Source organism: Pan troglodytes, chromosome 20 (assembly GCF_028858775.2).
Source record: "Pan troglodytes isolate AG18354 chromosome 20, NHGRI_mPanTro3-v2.0_pri, whole genome shotgun sequence".
Classification (NCBI taxonomy): domain Eukaryota; kingdom Metazoa; phylum Chordata; class Mammalia; order Primates; family Hominidae; genus Pan; species Pan troglodytes.
Genome location: NC_072418.2, coordinates 54867595 through 54889566, shown reverse-complemented (window position 1 = coordinate 54889566; position 21972 = coordinate 54867595). Strand labels below are relative to the sequence as shown.

The following is a 21972-nucleotide window of genomic DNA, read 5'->3' as shown; positions in this document are numbered from 1 at the left end:
AACGAAAAAATTAAATTGGCTCTAGGTTGCCTTCCAAAAATACAATATTTACTTAAATCTTCTACAGTTACAACGCCAACATCTGCAAAAATAGAACTAATATTTTTTAAGTGTGACTTTTAAAAAAATCTGGAAACATTGCAAAGTAGGATGATCGCATTCTAATAATTTCATATTCTTAAGTGCCCCACTGTCATCTTCCTTTACTTCTGGAAGGAAACATGTAGATATTAACACAGTTGCACCTTCACCTCCTCATCCCCTTCCCCACTGGCAGTGGTTTTAATAGCAAGCCCCATGTGGGTATTAGCATTTAATAGAGCATCACTCCTGTTCTCGGCTTCGTCCATTCAGTCAGAGTCTAATCTAACCCACAAAAGCCTTACCCAGCCCACAACCCCCGCCCTATCCCCAAATCTAACACTTTCAGTGACCACTGGTTTTGGCAACTCTGTGACCGCTTCCTGGCCAGCACCGTGACTTCTTCAAACCTTGTTTATTTTTCCAAATTGTCCTGGATATGAGCATCTTCTCTGCCGTACGGCTGCTGCCTTCCTCTAAGATGGCCGTGCCCATGGTGCTCCAGCTAAGGCTCCACTCTCAGCTATAATGGGCACAAAGGGCGCCGCCATCTTTTTTCCACAGCAGGCTGAATAGAATGCCACTGCGCCGTGTTGGCCTTGGCTGGGCACCCGACTCTTGAGTGTCCCTTGCAACGAAGAGAGAAAGGCACTGAGGAGACTAAGAGTGATCCCCACAGCCATTATGGCCGCTCCTGTCAGAAACGCTGCGATGGGCGCAGCCCTGTGACCTCATAGAGCGGCGCCCGCAGTCTGAACTCGCGATCCCGGGCAGGCTCCGTGGTCCTCGCCTCACTTCACGGTCTTTACCGCTCAGCTTCCCGGAGGCCGCGCAGGAGCGCGTCTGAATAGGAAGCGTTTTCGGACGTGGATGCGGCGTTTTGTCGCTGCCAGTGGTGTCTGGAGAGGTTCGGGCTCGGGTGAGTCGAGTTCTGGGCATGGACTCGCGGCCTGTGGGTCTGCGTACCGATGGTGCGTGGAGCGTCCTGATTGGGGCTGTATTTGAACGCAGTCGCTGAGGAAGCGGGGCGTTAATGACGGGTCCTTTGGCTGTAGGGATGAAGAGTCTGAGGAAATCAGCGACGAGTCCGACTCTGTCTGGGTTTGGGGCCCTTGTGAGTCACTTGGCTTATGGGGCTCAGTGATTGGGAACTGGAATGAGAAGTTTGTACCCGTGAACGCGGGGGCCTCGTTCAGGGTCGCGATTTAATGTGGGGCTCAGCCTTAGAGATGTCTGGGTTGGGGAGATATCCTCTCGATTTCCTAGACGTGTTTGGAGTTTCATATGGGATTTAATATAGGGCTGAGTCACGGAGAAGCCTGGTAGGGACTGTCAGTGTGTGAGGAGGTCCAGGGCCCCTTGATAATTGGTTGAAACCTTGAATGCGGGGACAGACTTGAAGGTTGCATTTCCCGTGCTCAAATCCACTTCCCTCCATCAAGTTCAAGTCCGTCCCCGCGGGCCGTACCAAAAACTTTTTTGTCTTTCCACATCGCCACTCTTCTCATAGGGAGACAGAGATCTGTGACGTAAAATTCATGACGTCATTTCATAAGCTGTTTAAGTTTTGTAGAGTCAGCAGTGATAGTGTTACATCTTACATTCCTGATTGTCACTGCTGCTGTGCACTTACCTTAAAGGACCCTAATATTTCTAACAGTTCCTTTATTTGGTGCCTCGGAGGCTTTTACACCCTGGGGCAATAAAATAAGGTTCTAAATGTGTGAAAGCTATGCCTTTCTTTAGACACAAGGTAACTTGTGTCTTTTTTCCTTGATCACTCTAATTAATGGGTATCAATTTTATTGATCTTTTCAGTCACTTTTCGTATTCTTCGTTGGGCGCTTTTTAAAAAAATGTGTTTCTGGTTTTTTTTTTCCACCGATTTCCACTTTCCTCTTTATTTTTTCAGTCAAATTGGTTTGTGTTTTAATTGCTCCTCGTTTTGTAGTTTTTCAGTTTGGACAATGAGTAATCATTTGAGGGTGTTTTCTGATACAGGTTTTTTTTTTTCTTTTCTGATTTAAAGTTATTTTTTTAAAACAACTCCTTTAGGGACAGCTAATTAATGTTTATGTTGTGTTTTTGTTTCCAGTCAGTTCAAAATATTGTCCAATTTCCCATGTGATTTTCTTTTTCCTCTCTCTCTCCTTTTTTTTTTTTTTTTTTTTTTTTGAGACAGGGTGTTACTCTCGCCCTTGCTGGAGTGCGATGGCGCTGTCTCCGCTCCCACCTCCTGGGTTCAAGTGATTCTTCCATCTTGGCCTCCTGAATAGCTGGGATTACAGGCGGGGCCACCATGCCCGGCTAATTTGTTGTATTTTTAGTAGACGCGGGGTTTCACCATGTTGGCCAGTCTGGTCTGGAACTTCGGGCCTCAAGTGATCCACCCATCTCAGCCTCCCAAAGTGCTGGAATTACAGGTGTGAGCCACACCGTGCCTGGCTCATGATTTTCTTTTTAACCATGGTTTTTCAGATCTGTGCTATTTTATTTCCAAATATTTGGATATTTTCTAAATTTCATTCTGATATTGATTTATAATTAAGTTGTTGTGGTTGGAAAATATATTTAGAATTTATTGACACTTGTTTTATATCCCAGCATATCCCAGTAAAACAGGCCTTCCTCTTTTACTAATCCTCCTCAGCACAGACCCTTTACGGGTGTTGGGCTGGGGGACGGTCAGGTCTTTCCCTTCCCATGAGGCCCTATCTCAGGCTATCACATGGGATATTATCTTTCTTGAAGAATATAACATGTGCTCTTGAAAAAAATGTATATTTTACTGCTGTTGAGTGCAGTGTTAAATGTTCGTTAAGTCTAGTTAGTTGATAATGTTGTTCAAGTTTTCGGTATCCTTGCTGAGTTTCTATTTGTTTTCTTTATTATTGCAAGTAGGGTGATGTAGTCTTCAATTATTATTGTTGAATTGTCTAATCCTCTCTCATTCTGTTTTGCTTCATACGTTTTTAAATTATCATATTCTTATATATACACCCTTATATTATTATTGCCAGCCATTGTAACCATTGTTGCCACTCACCTAGGCCTTGGTGTCCAGAGTTTTATTGGATATCAGTTAACATACACACAATTGACTGCCTATGAGGCTGACTTCAATCTCCAGCTCCTCCAGATATCAAACTAATACCACGTGGTCCAAGGCCTCCCACAGTAAATCACATTATTAGGATAGACAATTTGGCATGGCTTAAATTGCCCTGATAACCAAAGACAGTTTTATCAAGCAGCGTATTCCAAAGGCTTAGAGTTTGCCTCATAGGAACTGTGGGCAAAGGACAAAGCTCTCTTGGGTAAAGTTACTCCTTTAGCGCATAATGTGAAATGAGACAGTTCTTGTGATTTGCTTAGTACATTGGTCTTGACATGAGGTATGTATACCCAAAGAGCTTACAGAGACTTTCGAACCAGTACATGGGCACACATGGTTTTTAAAGACATTCTTGGAGCCTTCCATGTGTTCTCTTTCCTAAAATTGATCTGTCTGATAATTCACCTTGAAGGGGGCCACCCCTCCACAACCTGTGGGTGTTTCTTGTCAGGTGGGATGAGAGACTGAGAAAAGAAATAAGAGACAAAGTATAGAGAAAGAAAAGTGGGCCCAGGAGACCAGCACTCAGCATACGGAGGACCCACGCCGGCACTGGTCTCTGAGTTCCCTCAGTATTTATTGATCACTATCTCTACCACCTCGGAGAGGGGGATGTGGCAGGACAATAAGGTAATAGTGGGGAGAGGGTCAGCAGGAAAACATGTGAACAAAGGTCTCTGTGTCATAAATAAGTTTAAGGAAATGTGCTGTGCCTTGATGTGCACATTTCGCACACAAACATTTCGGTACAATAAAGAGCAGTATTGCTGCCCGCATGTCTCACCTCCAGCCCTAAGGCGGTTTTCTCCTATCTCAGTAAATAGAACAGACAATGGGGTTTTACACGGAGACATTCCATTCCCAGGGACGAGGAGGAGACAGATGCCTTCCTCTTATCTCAACTGCAAAGAGGCCTTCCTCTTTTACTGATCCTCCTCAGCAGAGACCCTTTACAGGTGTCGGGGTAGGGGACGGTCAGGTCTTTCCCTTCCCACGAGGCCATATCTCAGGCTATCACATGGGGAGAAACCTTGGACAATACCTGGTTTTCCTAGGCAGAGGTCCCTGCGGCCTTCCGCAGTGTATTGTGTCTCTGGGTAGTTGAGATTAGAGAATGGTGATGACTTTTACCAAGCATACTGCCTTCAAGCGCGTTTTTAACAAAGCACATCCTGCACAGCCCTAAATCCATTAAACCTTGAGTCAACACAGCACATGTCTCTGCTAGCACAGGGTTGGAGCTAGGGTTACAGATTAACAGCATCTCAAGGCAGAAGAATTTCTCTTAGTACAGAACAAAATGGAGTCTCTTATGTCTACTTCTTTCTGCATAGACATAGTAACAGTCTGATCTCTCTTTTCCCCAGACACCTGCCTCTGAGGCATTGTGCTGTGCTGGTTCTGCTTTCCCACCTTCTCTGTAATAGTCATGCCACTTCTACTTCACAAAAGAAAGGCATAGATTTCACACATTTAGAACCATGAAAACCTCTGAGGCAGCAAATAAAGGAACTGTTAGAAATATTAGGGTCTTTTATTTAAGGTAAGTGCAGAGCAGCAGTGACAATGTCTGGACCCAGGGTTAATGTACACTTAAAGCCATTTTGTTTATCAGTCCTCAGGTCCTGGCTCCCAGAAGCAAAATAACTCAAGTGAAGCAATGAAGGAAGAAGAAGGAGGTTGCTGGCCTTGGATATCATAATTTCTGGGGACAACTTTAAGTGGACACTAATATTTCTGACTAGGAAAACTTCAAAAACTTCATGGCAAATGCAGAAGAGACAAAGACGTATAGTCCATGTTATCCACTATTTTCTGAGCACAGAAGAAAATGATCAAGACCCAGGTGATATTTTCCCTTTGATTTTTTGATAGATTTATGGTGGCCTGAAGAAGTCAGTTGAACTTAAGGAAGTATATACTGGGATAATTGTGTTCTAGGGAGAAATTAACTTACATTGCTTTTGGGAGTAGAGGTGGGGGTTCATTCTGCCTTAAGAAGTAGATTCTGGATCGCTTGAGCTCAGGAGTTCAAGACCAGCCTGGGCAACATGGTGAAACCCCGTCTCTACAAAAAATACAAAAATTAGCTGGGTGTGGTGGTGCACACCTGTAGTCCCAGCTACTCGGGAGGCTAAGGTGGGAGAATTGCTAGAGCTCAGGAGGACGAGCCTACAGTGAGCCATGTTTGCACCACTGCACTCCAACCTGGGTGACAAAGTAAGACCCTGTCTCAAAAAGAAGGAAAAAAAAGTAGACTCAATATGAAAGAATCCATGCTTTGTTGGTAGTTCAACTTTTGACCATTACAATGATACATGAATCATCACTCAAGAAGGAACTATGGTTGTCATTTTAATGTACATACTCCAGACCATTTTTGGAATATTGGCATTCTTTGCATGCTGGTGCCTGCCAACCAACTTTTTTTAAATTACTAATTTATTTATTTATTTATTTTGAGACAGAGTCTTGCTCTGTTGCCCAGGCTGGAGTGCAGTGGCGCAGTCTTGGCTCACTGCAAGCTCTGCCTCCCAGGTTCACGCCATTCTCTTGCCTCAGCCTCCCAAGTAGTTGGCAGGAGACAGATGCCTTCCTCTTATCTCAACTGCAAAAAGGCCTTCCTCTTTTTCTAATCCTCCTCAGCACAGACCCTTTATGGGTATCCCCCGGTGTCACGCTGGGGGACGGTCAGGTCTTTCCCTTCCCACGAGGCCATATCTCAGGCTATCACTTGGGAAGAAACCTTGGACAATACCTGGCTTTCCTAGGCAGAGGCCCCTGTGGCCTTCTGCAGTGTGTTGTGTCCCTGGGTACTTGAGATTAGAGAATGGTGATGACTTTTAACAAGCATACTGCCTTCAAGTGCTTTTTTAACAAAGGACATTCTGCATAGCCCTAAATCCATTAAACCTTGAGTCAACACAGCACATATTTCTGCCAGCACAGGATTGGGGCTACGGTTACAGATTAACAGCATCTCAAGGCAGAAGAATTTCTCTTAGTACAGAACAAAATGAAGTCTCATGTCTACTTCTTTCTACATAGACACAGTAACAGTCTGATCTCTCTTTCTTTTCCCCACATCTGACACCAGATATGTGGGGTTTTTCCCACACATCAATTCAATTCTCCATACCTATTAGGTATTCTAAAATTTACTCAATTCTGACACTAATTGCCTAGACTTAGGACAGACTCCACAGGTTGAGGGCTCAGTCCCACAATACTGCCCCCCTGAAAAGTGCTGGGTCCCCAGGTTACTCATAACTTCTTTTGGACTTGGCTACCAATTGGATGTCCCCACAACCCCCTTCTCAGATCTATTCATCTGCTAGAAGGCTCAAAAAATGCAGGAAGACAGTTTACTTACTAGATTACTGGCTTATTATGAAAGGGTACAACTCAGGAATGGCCAGTTGGAAAAGATGCATAGGTTAGGTAATGGGGAAGGGCCTCAGGGCTTCCATGCCCTTTCTGGGTATTCTACCCTCCCAGGACTACCCTATGTTCAGCAGCCTGGAAGCTCTCAACCTCATCCTTTTATTGTTTTGGTGGGTTTATTACATAGGCATAATTTATTAATTCATTAACTATTGGTGGTAAGCTCAATTTCCATCACCTCTCCCTTCCACAGAGGTCAGGGGTTGGTTGGAGAGGTGAGACTGAAAGTTCCAACTGTCTATCACAAGGTTGGTTCCCCTGGCAACCAGCTCCCTTCCTGAGGCCATGGAAGAGCCCCAGGCACCAGTCATCTCAATAGCATATAAAAGACACTTCAGCAATTCCAAAGATTTGGAGGGCAGAGACCAAATGTATATTTATTTTTCACAGTCTGGTATATAGAAAGTGACACGGATAAGAAGTATATTTGGTCATTGTTCCCAGTTCATGGCACAGTATGCTTAAAACCCTTGGAATTTCTTCCTGAGAAATAGGTGTGTCTTTTGTTATTCATAAGGAAACCCTGTGATACACCTGAATTTCTGCTCATGAGGTGACTACTGATGAGACCTCTAGATAGTGTCAGGATGAGACTGGTCCCCAGGAAGACCAAGCAATTAGAGGATTGGAACTGAAAGGAGGAATGGACTGGAGAGTAAGTTCTATAAAAACTCTTGAACAGGCCGGGCATGGGGGCTCGCGCCTGTAATCCTGAGCGGATCATGAGGTCAAGAGATCGAGACCATCCTGGCCTACATGGTGAAAGCCCGTCTCTACTAAAAATACAAAAATTAGCTGGGTGTGGTGGCACGTGCCTATAGTCCCAGCTACTCAGGAGGCTGAGGCAGGAGAATCCCTTGAACCCGGGAGGTGGAGGTTGCAGTGAACTGAGATCGTGCCACTGCGCTCCAGCCTGGGTGACAGAGTGATACTCCATCTAAAAAAAAAAAAAAGTTGTATTTATTATTATTATTATTTTGAGACAGAGTCTCGCTCTGTCGCCCAGGCTGTGAGTTTTTTTCTTTTTTCTTTTTTTTTTTTTTTGAGATGGCGTCTCGCTCTGATGCCCAGGCTGGCGGGCACTGGCATGATCTTGGCTCACTGCAAGCTCCGCCTCCGGATTCATGCCATTCTCCTGCCTCAGCCTCCCGAGTAGCTGGGACTACAGGCACCCACCACCACGCCCGGCTAATTTTTTGTACTCTTGAACAAGCTTCAGGTTTGTGAACATACCAGGGTGCTGGGAGGATGCCACACCCAGAGAGGAATGGAAGCTTGGCACACCCTCTTCCATATCTTGCCCTATGCATTTCTTCAGTCTGGCTGTTCCTCAGTTATATCCTCTATTATTAACTAGGTACCATAGGTAAAGTGTTTCCTGAGTTCTATGAGCTGTTCTAGTAAATTATCAAACCTGAGGAGGGGTTTGTGGGAGCCCCTAATTTATAGCCAGTTAGTCAGAAATACCGGTAGCCCAGGACTTGTGACTGGCATCTTAAGAGGAGGCAGTCTTTTTTTTTTTTTTTTTAATTATATATTCTCCAATTTAAAAATTTTAATTGAAAAGTAAACTTTAATGTCGAAAATGCAAACTTGGGGAGGGCAGAAAGATCACACACAAGGCTGTCACTTCACACTTGGAGGGTCGCACAGCAGCTGCGCAAAGGCGCTCCTCACTTCCCAGACGTTGCGGGGGCCAGGCAGAGGCACTCCTCACTTCCCAGATGGCGGCGGTGGTGTGGGGCAGCCGGGCAGAGGTGCTCCTCACTTCCCAGATGGTGGGTGGCTAGGCAGAGGCGCTCCTCACTTCCCAGACAGTGGGGCGGCCGGGCAGAGGAACTCAAGAGGAGGCAGTCTTGTAGGATTGAACCCTTAAATCTGTGGATTCTGACAAAGATAGTGTCAGAATTGAATTGAATTGTTGGACGTCTAGTTTATGTTTAGATAATTGGAGAATTGGTTGTTAGTGTTGGAAAACACTGCACAAAAACATTCAGTGCTGCAAATCTTGCCAACACTTACTATGTTATCAAATTGTGTATTTTCCATGATCTAGATGATCCAGTATTATTTTGCCTTATTTTGCATTTTCCCATTCACCAGTGAGGTTCAGATCCTTCTCATCTCTTTGTTGTTTCTTTGGATTATTTATTCTGTCATAAAGTGTCTTTAGTCTTTGTTCATTTAATTTTTTTGTGGTCTTACTGATTTATAATTGTTTATCTTGACTGGATATTGATTCTTTTATATGTTGCAAATATTTTTCTAGAGTCTTACTTCTCTTTTAGCTTGTTCAAAATATTTTTTCCCATGCAGAAGTCATTTTTTTTAAAGCTTTTTACTTATATCATGAACATGTTTTCATTTATTCCTTTTTTTTTTTTCTTTATTTGAGACAGGGACTCGCTCTCTTCCCCAGGATGGAGTGCAGTAGCACAATTATGGCTCACTGCAGCCTCAACCACCATCTGCCTGCCTTAGCCTCCTGAATAGCTGAGACCACAGGCATCCACTACCACACCCAGCTAATTTTTTGTTCTTTGTAGAGAATAGAGACAGAGTCTCACTATGTTGCTTAGGTTGGTCTCAAACTCCTGGGCTCAAACTCTCCTCTGGAAGTACTGTAATTACAGATGTGTGCCCCACTCCTGGCCTCATAAGTTCTTCTTAAGTTTACATCTTATATTCATTGTCTATTAATACCTAAGAAATTACTCCAAAATGTAGTGACTTGAAACAACACTTAAAAAAATCTCACACTTTCTGTGGCTCAGGAATAAGGGCATGGCTTACCTGGCTACTTTGATTCACAGTCTCTCATGGGGGTTGTCGTCAAGGTGTTAGCTGGGTTGGAATCTGATCTGAAGGCTGAAATGGGGAAAGATGCAGTTCTAAGCTCACTTATGTGGTTGTTGGGAGGATTCATTTCCAGAATGAGAAATGAGGCAGTTTAGTTGAGGTCCTCAGTTTCTACCTGTCTGTTTGTCAAAGCCCACCTTTAGTTTTTTGTCACATGCACCTCCCCTATGTGCCAAATTGTTTAATCAAAGCTAGAAAATGACAGATTCTGCTAGCAAGATGGAAGTCATATAGAGTGTAATCTTAAAGTGGCATCTTGTCATTTTTGCTGTATTCTTTTCTTTAGAAACAAGCTTTTAGGCCACTTCATACTCAGGAGGATGGTACTGCACAGGGGCAGGAACACCTAGAGTGTAATAAAGAATTTGGCTAGCCTTTGTTTTCGTTCCTGGGAGGTAACCTCTAAACCCTTGTAATTACCCAAGTTATGAGTGTCTCTGTCATTCATGGTGGGCCACTCATATTTGATAGTTTATATCTGTATGTATAGTGGTGACTCATAGTGGATCCCTAGATAATTTATGGCAATGACATGACTCTGGATAGGGGCTGCCCATGCCAAAAAGAGCACTAAGTGATTAGAGAGTTGTGGCTTTGAGCCATGTAATACCAGTCAGGAAGGGGAGGGAACTGGAGACTGAACTCAGCTACATGGGCAATGCCTCAATAAACTGTGCCTACATCATGAAGTCTCAATAAAATCTCTGGACATCAGAGTTTAGGTGCGCCTCGCTGGCTGGCAAGTACTCTTGAATATTGTTACACAATGTAGTCAGGAAGATGTAATGCCACCAAGGATTCCATGAGGAGAGGACAGTCAGCAGCTTTGTGTTTGGAACCTTCCCAGACCTCACCCTGTGCATATTTTCCTTTAGCTGATTCTGATTTGTGTCATTTTGCAATAGTGAAGTGCTAATTGTAAACACAGCACTTTCTTGGGTTCTCTGAGTTGTTCTATCAAGTTATTAAACCTGAGGGAGTCATGGTAGCTCCACACATTTGTAGCCAGCTCGCTGGAGTTGAGGGTGGTCTCTGTAGCCTTAAGCTTGCAGCTCGTGTCTGAAGTGAGGGCAGTCTTGTGGAGGATTGTGCTTTTAACCTGGGAAGTTTGGCCTAACCCAGGTAGTTGATGTCAGAAGTCACTGCAGCTAGAGAATGAGATTATCAGAGGACACCTTAGAGTTGGCCTGCAAGATTTCCATCCAGTAATAAATTCTTTTGGACTGTGGAGTGAGGTAGAAATTTAACTTTACACTTACCCAGTCGATAGACATCTCACATAAAGATTTTGGAATGAGATAAACTGACCAGGCTTGAATATTTGCGCACTCTCATGAATCTACTTTCTTGACTATGCAGCATCCCACACAGTAATATAGCATAGACTCTCTTATCAGTATTTCCTTGGATCTTAGTTACCTCTACTTCACACTCTGCAGTTCTCTGAAAAGTTATTGTGAAGCAGGAGAATGACAGTTTAGTTGACAAACAGGTCCTTGATATCATGGTTGTAAGACAGCAAGTCATCTGCTAGCCATGTGTTTTAATCCCAAATGGCCTTCCAAAATTGGCCTTTTTTGTTGCAAGAATTAGGACTTTGAAGATTGTATTCCATACGTTTCTGGATTCTATTATTGAAATGTCAGCCATCAGTATATTTTGTTATTTCTCTGTAGGTAATCTGTCTTTTGTCTCTTGATGATTCTATAGTTTTCCCTTTGCATTTGATGTATGGTAGTTTCAGTCTGATGTGTCACACCAGTTGTGACTTCCTGCTCTGAACTTGTTGGGATTTCTGAATTTGAGATTTGAGGTATTTAGTCCTGAAATATTTTAGGTTTTGGATATTTATTAATAGATATTGCTTCTCTATTACACTATTTTCCCTTTTAGAAACCATAAGTGAGCGAGCATACACTAGGTCTTGCAACTCTGTATTTCATATTTATTAACTTCTTTGTTATGATTTATCTTTTTTCTCTGTACTGCATTTTCTGCCATTTCCACTTATATATTCCAATTCACCAATAATCTTCAGTGTATCTAATATGCTGTTAATCTGTCCATTAATACACATATGTATATATGTTTTTCTGTTAGAAGTTTTTTTTTGCTGGGCGCAGTGGCACACACCTGTAATCCCAGCACTTTGGAAGGCCGAGGCAGGAGGATCTCTTGAGGCCAGGACTTCAAGACCAGCGTGGTCAACATAACAAGACCCTGTCACTACAAAAATTGGTAGTAGCATCCACCTGTAGTCCTAGTTACTTGAGAGGCTGAGGTGGGAAGGTCGCTTGAGCTTAGGAGTTCAAGGTTGCATTGAGCTATTACTGTGACGCTGCACTCCATTTGGGGCTACAGAGCAAGACCCTCTCTCTTTAAAAATTAAAAAATAAATAAAAATCTAATCAACTTTAGGGGCCTTTTGTGCTTTATACAGATATAGTTTCATCTTTTCTCTTACATTTATTTAAAAGCACTATTTTATGAATTCAAGATGTGAAGTCTATTCATGACAGATCCTTATATTGGTTGTGAAGTCATTGGTAATGTAGGGATGTTTTATTTGTCCTGATGTCATTTGCCTATGTTTAATATTTAGAAATAGGCGCTAAAATGTATAGATAGAGGATTTTGCTCCTACCAAAGTATATTTGAGAAAGAAATATAGATGCAGGCTGTATTGTGAAAATTTTTAAAAAATTATCTTATACTTCTATATTAACAATAGGAGTTTATATCATATTGAATAGGACTTTGTAATTACAGGAATCACTGACCCTGGAGGATGTGGCTGTGGAATTCAGCTGGGAGGAGTGGCAGCTCCTGGACACTGCTCAGAAGAACCTGTACCGGGATGTGATGGTGGAGAACTATAACCACCTAGTATCACTGGGTAAGAATAGTTCCCCTGTGTCACCTAGAGGTGCCTACAATGCCCAGACACCGTCCTATGCTCACCTAATCAAAGCTTTACAGTCACTGTGGTGTTTGGAAGAGTTACATTTTCAGTCCCCTCTCTGACCCCAAAGTGGTATAATCTCTTCTAAGAGAGAATGCTTACTTTGAAATTGTTTTCTTCATCGAATGTATTATTTTTCCATCTTGACATACTGGACTCCAATTCAGGATGTTTGTTTGTCTTTCCTCATGAACAGGGTATCAAACTAGCAAACCAGATGTACTCTCCAAGTTGGCACATGGACAAGAACCATGGATAACAGATGCTAAAATTCAGAATAAAAATTGTCCAGGTAAGTGAGAACCAGCAAGGACAGTGGCTATAGGAGTCTTATTGTAGTCATTAAGGAAAGGTGTCACAGATGTGAATTATCTGAGGGTACCTAAGCAGCTCCACCATATATTCGTCTCCCCATCTGATAACTTTTTTAATGTTGTTATAGCTTTAAAGACTTTTTGTCTTTTCTTGGATCTGATTTCTTGGATATATTTCAGCTTATATCTTCATAATTTCCTTTTATACTGGGATCGTAGAGTTGACAATAAAGAGCCAGCCCCCAGCAAATCATCTCATAAGCTAAGTTTTTTTTTTTTTTTTTTTTAGACTGAGTCTCGCTCTATCACCCAGGCTGGAGTGCAATGGCCCAATCTCGGCTTGCTGCAACCTCGTCCTCCTGGGATCAAGTGATTCTCCTGCCTCAGCCTCCTGAATAGCTGGGATTACAGGCATGTGCCACCACGCCTGGCTAATTTTGTAATTTTAGTAGAGACGGGGTTTCGCCACATTGGTCAGGCTGGTCTTGAACTCCTGACCTCGTGATCTGCCCGCCTCAGCCTCCCAAAGTGCTGGGATTGCAGGCATGAGCCACCGTGCCCGGCCTCATAAGCATTTTTATCTCATACAATTCTCATGGAAGAATTTGTTACTCTGTTCTTTCTTAGGAATCGGGAAAGTTGACAGTCATCTGCAAGAGCACTCTCCAAACCAAAGACTTCTGAAGAGCGTGCAGCAATGCAATGGACAGAATACACTTAGAAATATTGTACATCTCAGCAAGACACATTTTCCTATAGTGCAAAATCATGATACATTTGACTTGTACAGAAAAAATTTGAAATCAAGTTTAAGTTTAATCAACCAGAAGAGAAGACATGGAATAAATAACCCTGTTGAGTTTATTGGAGGTGAGAAAACACTTCTACATGGTAAGCATGAACGTACGCATACTAAAACTAGATTTTCTGAAAATGCAAAATGTATCCATACTAAATTCCAAGTCTTCAAGCATCAGAGGACTCAGAAAATTGAGAAACCCCATGCATGCATTGAATGTGAGCAAACCTTCCTTAGGAAGTCTCAGCTCATTTACCATGAGAACATTTGTATACAAGAGAATCCTGGAAGTGGTCAATGTGAGAAATTATCCAGAAGTGTCCTGTTCACTAAGCATCTGAAAACTAATACAACAGACAAAATCTGTATACCCAATGAATATAGAAAAGGCTCTACTGTGAAGAGTAGTCTCATTACACATCAACAAACCCATACAGAAGAGAAATCCTATATGTGCAGTGAGTGTGGAAAGGGTTTTACAATGAAGCGCTATCTAATTGCTCATCAGCGAACTCATAGTGGAGAGAAACCTTATGTGTGCAAAGAATGTGGAAAAGGTTTCACTGTGAAGAGCAATCTCATTGTACATCAGCGAACTCATACAGGGGAGAAACCCTATATATGCAGTGAATGTGGAAAAGGCTTCACCATGAAGCGCTATCTTGTTGTACATCAGCGAACTCATACTGGAGAGAAACCCTATATGTGCAGTGAATGTGGAAAAGGCTTTACCGTGAAGAGCAATCTCATTGTACATCAGCGCTCCCATACAGGAGAAAAATCTTACATATGCAGCGAATGTGGAAAAGGCTTCACTGTCAAACGCACTCTCATTATACATCAGCGAACTCATACAGGAGAGAAATCTTACATATGCAATGAATGTGGTAAAGGCTTCACCACAAAGCGCACTCTTATTATACATCAGCGAACTCATACAGGAGAAAAACCCTATGAATGCAATGAATGTGGTAAAGCCTTCAGCCAGAAAATATGCCTCATACAACATGAGAGATGTCATACAGGAAAGACTCCCTTTGTATGTACCGAGTGCGGAAAATCCTATTCACACAAATATGGCCTCATTACCCATCAGAGAATTCACACAGGAGAGAAACCTTATGAGTGCAATGAATGTGGAAAAGCCTTCACCACAAAGTCAGTACTCAATGTACATCAAAGAACGCATACAGGAGAGAGGCCGTATGGATGCAGTGATTGTGAGAAAGCCTTCTCCCACTTATCAAACCTTGTCAAACATAAGAAGATGCACACAAGAGAAATGGGTAGAATCAGTCAAGTTGAAAACTCCTGTAATGGAGAGTCACAGCTCCTTCCTTATAAGTGAACTCATGCAGAAGAAAACCCTACTAGTGCCGTGACTATGGAAATGCCTTTTGTGGCAACTTAGACTTCATTAAACATCAGTGTGTTTCTAGCCAATTGGAACATAAACATGGTGCTGCCTGTTGACAGATGTGTGTCTGTCCTCAGGAGGTGAAATGATTTGCCCTAGAGATCAATTTGATGAATACAGTAAATAAGGTAGTGCCTTTAGTGGTCTTTTACCTCATATTTTCTGTCAATGAAAACACGTTGAATAAACTATATTAATGTGGAGATGTTTTGAGCAATAATTTCTGCTCATATGTCTGAAAAGTATACAGAGATAAATTCTGTGAATACAAAGACTAAGAAAAGTCTTCTGTGGAAAGATAGACTTTATTATCAGGTTTCATCATAGATTTCAACGTAAGTGAGCTTATTGTTGATAGAAACATGATGACCATGACAAAGTCTTTACTCAGAAATATGACCTCAGTGAGTGTCAAAGTTTACACTGGAAAATAACTTTAAGGTGACAGTATTGATGGCAGGATTTCAGCGACGCACTCTGCTTCATCATTTGTCAGGAGATCACATAGAAAGTAAAATTGTTCCGAACATGCTATCAAATAAATGTGGAACACCTTTAGCAAACTATCAACAGCTCATAAAGGCATGAAATGTGGTGAAAATGATGAATATTTGAGTGCTTTTTCTTAATAAGTATAACCTTAAACATCAGCTAATACACCTGGTGTGCATTTTCAGACAGGATACCTTAATCCTCATTTCTAGTTGCCTTGCCAATGATTCCATAATATACTGTCTCATTACTGTTTATTTTTACTGTTGTGTAAAATTGTGGTGTAATGAGAAATACATTTGGTCTCTGTTCCTGGTTCCTGGCATAGAGCTCCTAAAACGCTTAGAACTTCATGAGTGATAAGAGTTTTTTGGTTTTGTTTTGTTTTTGCTGTTGTTGTTATTCATAGCACTGCCCTTTTAATTACACCTGATTATACTACTGAAGTGACTTATGGTTGCTCCCCTAGACAGCCTCAGAATGGGGCTGTTCTCTAGGAAGATCAAGTAACTAGAGGATGGAAACTTTGTGCCCCATTTCTCCCACCTCCTGGAAGGGGAGGGGTGCTGGAAATTAGATTAGACAATGAGATTAAGAGAACTCCAAATAGCCCAGGAGGGTGGTGCACCCCCAACTTCATAGGGATAGAGGCTCCTGAGATTAGGAGAACCCTTTTTAGGCTTTACTCTATGTACCTCTTCATTTGAGTGTTCATTTGTGTCCTTTATAACCAGTAAAACAAAGTACGCTGTTTTCTTGCGTTTTGTGAGCCCTGTAGCAAATTATCAAACCTGAGTAGGGTAGTGGGAACTCGGAATTTATCACCATTCAGAACTGCAGGTTGTCCTTGTGAGTGGCATCTGATGTGGGGGAAGTCTTGGACTGAGCCCCTTAACTTGTGGAGTCTGCACTAATTTAGACTGCACTAACTAACTTGGACTGCACTAACTTGTGGAGTCTGCACTAATTTAGACTGCACTAACTAACTTGGACTGCACTAACTTGTGGAGTCTGCACTAACTTGGAGAAGTTAGTGTCAGAATTGAATTGTAGAACACCCAGTTGTTCAGAATTGAATTGTAGAACACCCAATTGGTGTGGGAGAATTAGAGAATTTATTTGTGTCAGAAAATACTCCAGAACAACCACCCCATATTATGATTAGCTCTTTTCCTTTCTTTGGCTCTGAGCTTAATTGTACATTAAGCAAACTTAAGTAGAAAAGAAACTGAATATGTTAAATATATTAACATAACAACATATTTGGACTTGCTTAACTAAGATTATAGAGATGATCAGTTTATAAAACCACCTTCAACTTAAATAAATTTGAACTCAAAAGAAATTGCAAAACCAGTCTAGAGGCTTTGCTAGTATCCTTCAACCAATTTCTAGTAAAAATGTCCTATATAACCATAATTATCAAAACCAGAAAAACAACATTGGTAGGATACTATAAAGTAAACTAATCTTATTTTGGATTTGACTAATTTTTACATGTTTTTTTCTTTTTTAGTTTGTACTCTAAGAAGTTGTATTACATGTACAGATTCGTGTAACCACTGCAACCACATAAAACTAATGAACACAAAGTCCCTCATGCTACCTTTTTATGCTTACACTCCATCCAAACCTAACTCTGCCAACCACTTTTCTCCTATCAGTATAATTTCATCATTTCATGAATGTGATAAAAATAAAATTGTTTTTGTAAATGGTTTTTATAAATTTTATATAAATAAGTTATGAATTTTTATTGATAGTATGTAAGCTTTTGGCATTTTTGTCACTCAGCAAATTACTCCTAAGGTTTATATGAGTTGATGAATAGTTGTTTTATTATTTGTTTTACCACCATGTATCTAACCAGATGAAAGTTGTTTATATTAGAGAGTAGTATACATATTTGATGTAGTAGTTTGTTTATCCATTCACCTATCAGATATATTTGCACTGTTTTCCTGGTTTTAAGTGCTATAAATAAAGATGCTGTGAAATCTACATACAGCTTTTGCTTTTGCTTTTTTTTTTTAGGATTTACAATCTTAACCTCTTTTTTTTCTTTTTTAAGAGACAGGGTCTCTTGAGAGGCCGAGGCAGGCGGATCACTTGAGGTCAGAAGTTCAAGACCAGCCTGGCCAACGTGGCGAAACCCTGTCTCTACTAAAAATACACACAAAAAATTAGCTGGGTATGGTGCTGGGCTGTTGGGAGCCGAAGGCCCGTGGGATGTGACCAACTCAGCATTCCACTGGAGGCTATATGATCAAACAGCAAACTTTATCATGAATGCACGATGTGGGCAAACTCATGACTGCTTCCGCTGCCAGAAGGTTTGCTGAGGGCAATCGCTTCCTGGTGCTGAGCTCCTTGAGGTTATCTACTGGGACATCTAGAGAATGCCATCTTGCAAACCCTACTCTGGACTGAGCAGCTGACCCCTTCTTCCACCTGCCTTCTCACTATCTCTTTTGCCTAATAAATATGGAGGGCTGTGTAAAGCTCAGGGCCCTTGTCCACTAGAGGCAAGGTGTCCCCTGATCCCTTCTTCCAAATATACTCTTTTGTCTCTTTTATTCCCGTTTCCCCCACTTTTTTCAGTCCCCCTAGGTCCTTGTGGGTTACGTAGTGGCGCCCCAAATAGTGACAGGATCAGGCGCTCTACAGTTGGTGCCTGTAATCCCAATTACTTGTGAGGCTGAGGCAGGAATCACTTGAACCTGGGAGGCAGAGGTTGCAGTGAGCTGAGATCCTGCCACTGCACTCCAGGCCTGGGCAACGGAATAGGCTCTGTCTGAAAAACAAACAAAAACAAAAACAAACAAAAAAAGAGTCTCTGTTGCCTAGGCTGGAGTGCAGTGGTGCGATTATAGCTCACTGCAGCCTCAAACTCCTGGGTTCAAGTGTTCCTCCTGCGTCAGCCTCCCATGTAGGTGGGACTATGTGTGTGCACCCTCATGCCTGGCTTTTTTTTTTTTTTTTTTTTTGTAGAGACAGCATGTTTTAGGCCATTCTTGCATTGCTATAAATAAATACTTGAGGCTGGATAATTTATAAGAAAAGAGGTTTAATTGGCTTATGATTCTACAGGCTGTACAGGAAGCATAGCACTGGCATCTGGTCCTGGGGAGGCCTCAGGAAGCTTACAATCATGGTGGAAGGTGAAGAGGGAGCAGGAGTAAGACAGAGTGGAGGGGGTAGGTGCTGCACACTCAAATAGCTAGATCTTGCTAGTACTCACTATTGCAAGGGCAGCATCAAGCCATGAGGGATCTGCCCCCATGACTGAAACACCTCCCACCAGGCCCCACCTTCAACATTGGGGATTACATTTCCTTTTTTTTTTTTTTTTTTTTTTTGAGATGGAGTCTCACTCTGTCTCCCAGGCTGGAGTGCAGTGGGACGATCTCGGCTCACTGCAAGCTCTGCCTCCTGGGTTCACACCATTCTCCTGCCTCAGCCTCCCGAGTGGCTGGGACTACAGGCGCCCGCCACCATGCCCAGCTAATTTTTTTTTGTATTTTTAGTAGAGACAGGGTTTCACCATGTTAGCCAGGATGGTCTCTATCTCCTGGTCTTGTGATCCACCTGCCTCGGCCTCCCAAAGTGCTGAGATTACAGGTGTGAGCCACCACGCCTGGCTGACATTGGGAATTACATTTCAACATGAGATTTGGACAGGGACAAATATCCAAACTATATCATTCAGCCCCTGGTCCCCCTCCCCAACAAATCTCATGTCCTCACATTGTAAAATACCATCATGCCTTCCTAAGAGTCCCCAAAGTCTTAACTCATTCCAGCATTAACTCAAAAGTCCAAAGTCTTATCTGAGACAAGGCAAGTCTCTTCTACCTATGAGCCTGTAAAATAAAAAGTTATTTGCTTCCAAGATACAATGGGGGCATAGACGTTGGGTAAACATTCCCATTCCAAAAGGGAGAAAGCCACAAGAAAGGGCTATAGGTTCCATGCAAGTTCAAAACCCAGCAGGGTAGTCATTAAATCTAGTGCAAGGGGTGGGTTCCCAAGGCCTTGGGCATCCTCTGCTCATGGGGCTCCCTCAGGAAGACATCATGGTTTGCAGACAGCTGTATCCTTCCCAGGTGGCCCTACAGAGGAAGGCACACCCGACTTTTCCAATGTCCTGCAGACCCAGCTGTCTCAACTCTTACGGTGATCCAAGAGTGAGGGCCCCTCCCTACTTGGACACCACCCAAGCTGGCAAGTCCTGCTTGGCTAGGAGCAGGGATAAGCACTTGGACGGCAGATTAGGTGACCCCCACCCACTCATGGCATTATGTTTGTCCACAGAGTTTAGTAACAATTGGGACTGCTGGGCCGGAGGTTCTAGTGGTTGGATTTTGACTGGGGCTGCATGGTCTAAATAGCTTTTTTCACATATTTGGGCTTCTGCTGGAATGGATGAGGCCTTTATTTACACAGTCAACAAGAGGCTAGTCTGGGCTTTCTTGCAATGTGTTGGAAGATCTCTAAGAGACAAGCAAGCCTTGATGAGCAAGCTTATTTCTCACCTCCATTTGTGTTACGCTTGCTACTGTCCTATTGGACACATTAGTCAGTCACTATGGAGAATACTATCCAAAGATGTGAATATAGAGATGCAAGAATAAATTTATGCAATAACCACAAAAGTATTTGTTTCCTTATAATTGTCAGATCAATACCATAAATATCCTTGCACATATTCTCACAAAGAAAAGTTCTATTGAATCAATTCTTAAAATTCATGGCTCAAAGAGAAGGAAAAGTTTAAACTGGGTAATAACAGACTGTACTACAAAAACATTTTACGAATTTATATAGAAACACAATCCTATACCTAGAAATAATGTAATGCTTAAGAACTTCGAATTATGACAAGTATGATAATATCTCAATTCATTTAAAGCAGTATGTAATTGACAACATTATTACCTACCATGCAGAAAAAGAAGACTTAAAGAAGCTTAGCATAACAGAATGCCTTTGTTCCATGGCCTTATAATCTAAATATGATTTGTCATTCAATCTTTACAAATCTTAATAAGGGTTAAAACATTTATATTTCACGTTTACTTTGCATTTGTTTGAATATTAGTAAAACTGGTATTTTTTAAATTGTTTAGGATCATTTACATTAAAAGAAGTGTCCTGTTTATTTCCTTCATCTGTTTATAGAAAATTTTAGGGAGCTTTTAAGTTGATCATCTTTTCCTTATTTTTATTTTTATTTTTTTGAGACAAGAGTCTCGCTCTGTCTCTCAGGCTGGAGTGCAGTGGCATGATCTTGGCTCACTGCAACCTCTGCCTCCTGGGTTCAAGCGATTCTCGTGCCTCAGCCTTCCGAGTAAATGGGACTATAGGCCTGAGACACCATGCCCAGCTAATTTTTTTTGTATTTTAGTAGCTATGGGGTTTCGCCATGTTGGCCAGGCTGATCTCAAACTCCTGAACTCAGGCAATCCTCCCGCTTTGGCCTCCCAAAGTGTTAGGATTACAGGCATGAGCCACCGTGCCCATCTTTTTTCTTATTTCTTTTCAGATCTCTTTATAGGCCGGGTGAAGGGTGAAGTGGCTCACACCTGTAATCCCAGCACTTTTGGAGGATGAAGTGGGAGGACTGCTTGAGGCCAGTTCAAGACCAGCTGGGCAACATAGGGAGACCCCTGTCTCTACAGAAAATTAAAAAATTAGCCAGGTGTGGTGGTGCCCACCTGTAGTCCCAGCTACTCAGGAGCCCAGGAGTTCCAAGTTACAGTGAGCTGTGATCTCCCCAGGCACTCCAGACTGGGCAACAGAGTGGACCTTGCCTCAAAAAAGAGACAAAAAAAAAAAAACAAAAAAAAAAAAAAAAAAGAAAAACTCTCATATGAGAATAGGAAATGGAACACGAACTTGACTCTGAAAAATAGTTTGACAATTTCTCTGTATATTTATATACTGATACCTATATCACACACATGGATTCACACAGGCATTTCCTTTCTCTCATTCTTCTAATATAGGAAGTTCGGTTGGATTTATATTTACAGTTCAGCATTGCCATGACTTTGCACATACTATTCGCGGTTGGCACACGTAGTATAACGTGATCTCTTTCTTAACCTTTCTTTCTTTTGTTTTTTTTTTCGAGACGGAGTTTTGCTCCTGTTGCCCAGGCTGGAGTGCAATGACGCCATCTTCGCCCACAGCAACCTCCGCCTCCCGGGTTCAAGCGATTCTCCTGCCTCAGCCTCCCGAGTAGCTGGGATTACAGGCATGCGCCACCATGCCTGGCTAATTTTATATTTTTAGTAGAGACAGGGTTTCTCCATGTTGGTCAGGCTGGTCTCGAACTCCCGCCCTCAGGTGATCCGCCCACCTCGGCCTCCCAAAGTGCTGGGATTACAGGCGTGAGCCACCGCGCCCGGCCTCTTTCCCAACCTTTTTTTCTCACTGAAGTGGTCCTGTTCCCTTAATTTCTGGCCACTTCTCCTGAGTCCAGCC

At 42.3% G+C, this 21972-nt stretch overlaps 1 protein-coding gene across 7 annotated transcripts; it reads left to right on the top strand.

The window, feature by feature from the left end:
- The first annotated feature begins 627 nt into the window (after positions 1 to 627).
- ZNF614 (zinc finger protein 614) lies at positions 628 to 18042 on the top strand. Of its 7 annotated transcripts, XR_010153948.1 has the most exons (7): positions 817 to 1000; positions 4812 to 5042; positions 11600 to 11737; positions 12269 to 12395; positions 12658 to 12753; positions 13403 to 15119; positions 17555 to 18042. XR_010153948.1 is itself a non-coding variant. In XM_063802159.1 (6 exons), the coding sequence occupies exons 4-6, from the start codon at positions 12362 to 12364 to the stop codon at positions 14920 to 14922; spliced, it is 1650 nt and encodes a 549-aa protein (XP_063658229.1). In that variant the 5' UTR covers positions 809 to 1000; positions 4812 to 5042; positions 11600 to 11737; positions 12269 to 12361; the 3' UTR covers positions 14923 to 17484. The 7 variants fall into 7 exon arrangements, 3 of the variants coding, with proteins under 3 accessions (XP_001174401.2, XP_063658229.1, XP_054528678.1); XR_010153946.1 differs by lacking the exon at positions 11600 to 11737 and having other exon boundaries at positions 628 to 1000; positions 17561 to 18042; XR_010153945.1 differs by lacking the exon at positions 11600 to 11737 and having other exon boundaries at positions 628 to 1000.
- The last annotated feature ends 3930 nt before the right edge of the window (positions 18043 to 21972 follow it).

Excerpts from the sequence above, each read along its gene's own strand:
- ZNF614 (XM_001174401.7), top strand. Across the intron at positions 12,396-12,657 it reads TAACCACCTAGTATCACTGG|GGTATCAAACTAGCAAACCA; the intron begins GTAAGAATAGTT and ends CCTCATGAACAG. Across the intron at positions 12,754-13,402 it reads TCAGAATAAAAATTGTCCAG|GAATCGGGAAAGTTGACAGT; the intron begins GTAAGTGAGAAC and ends GTTCTTTCTTAG.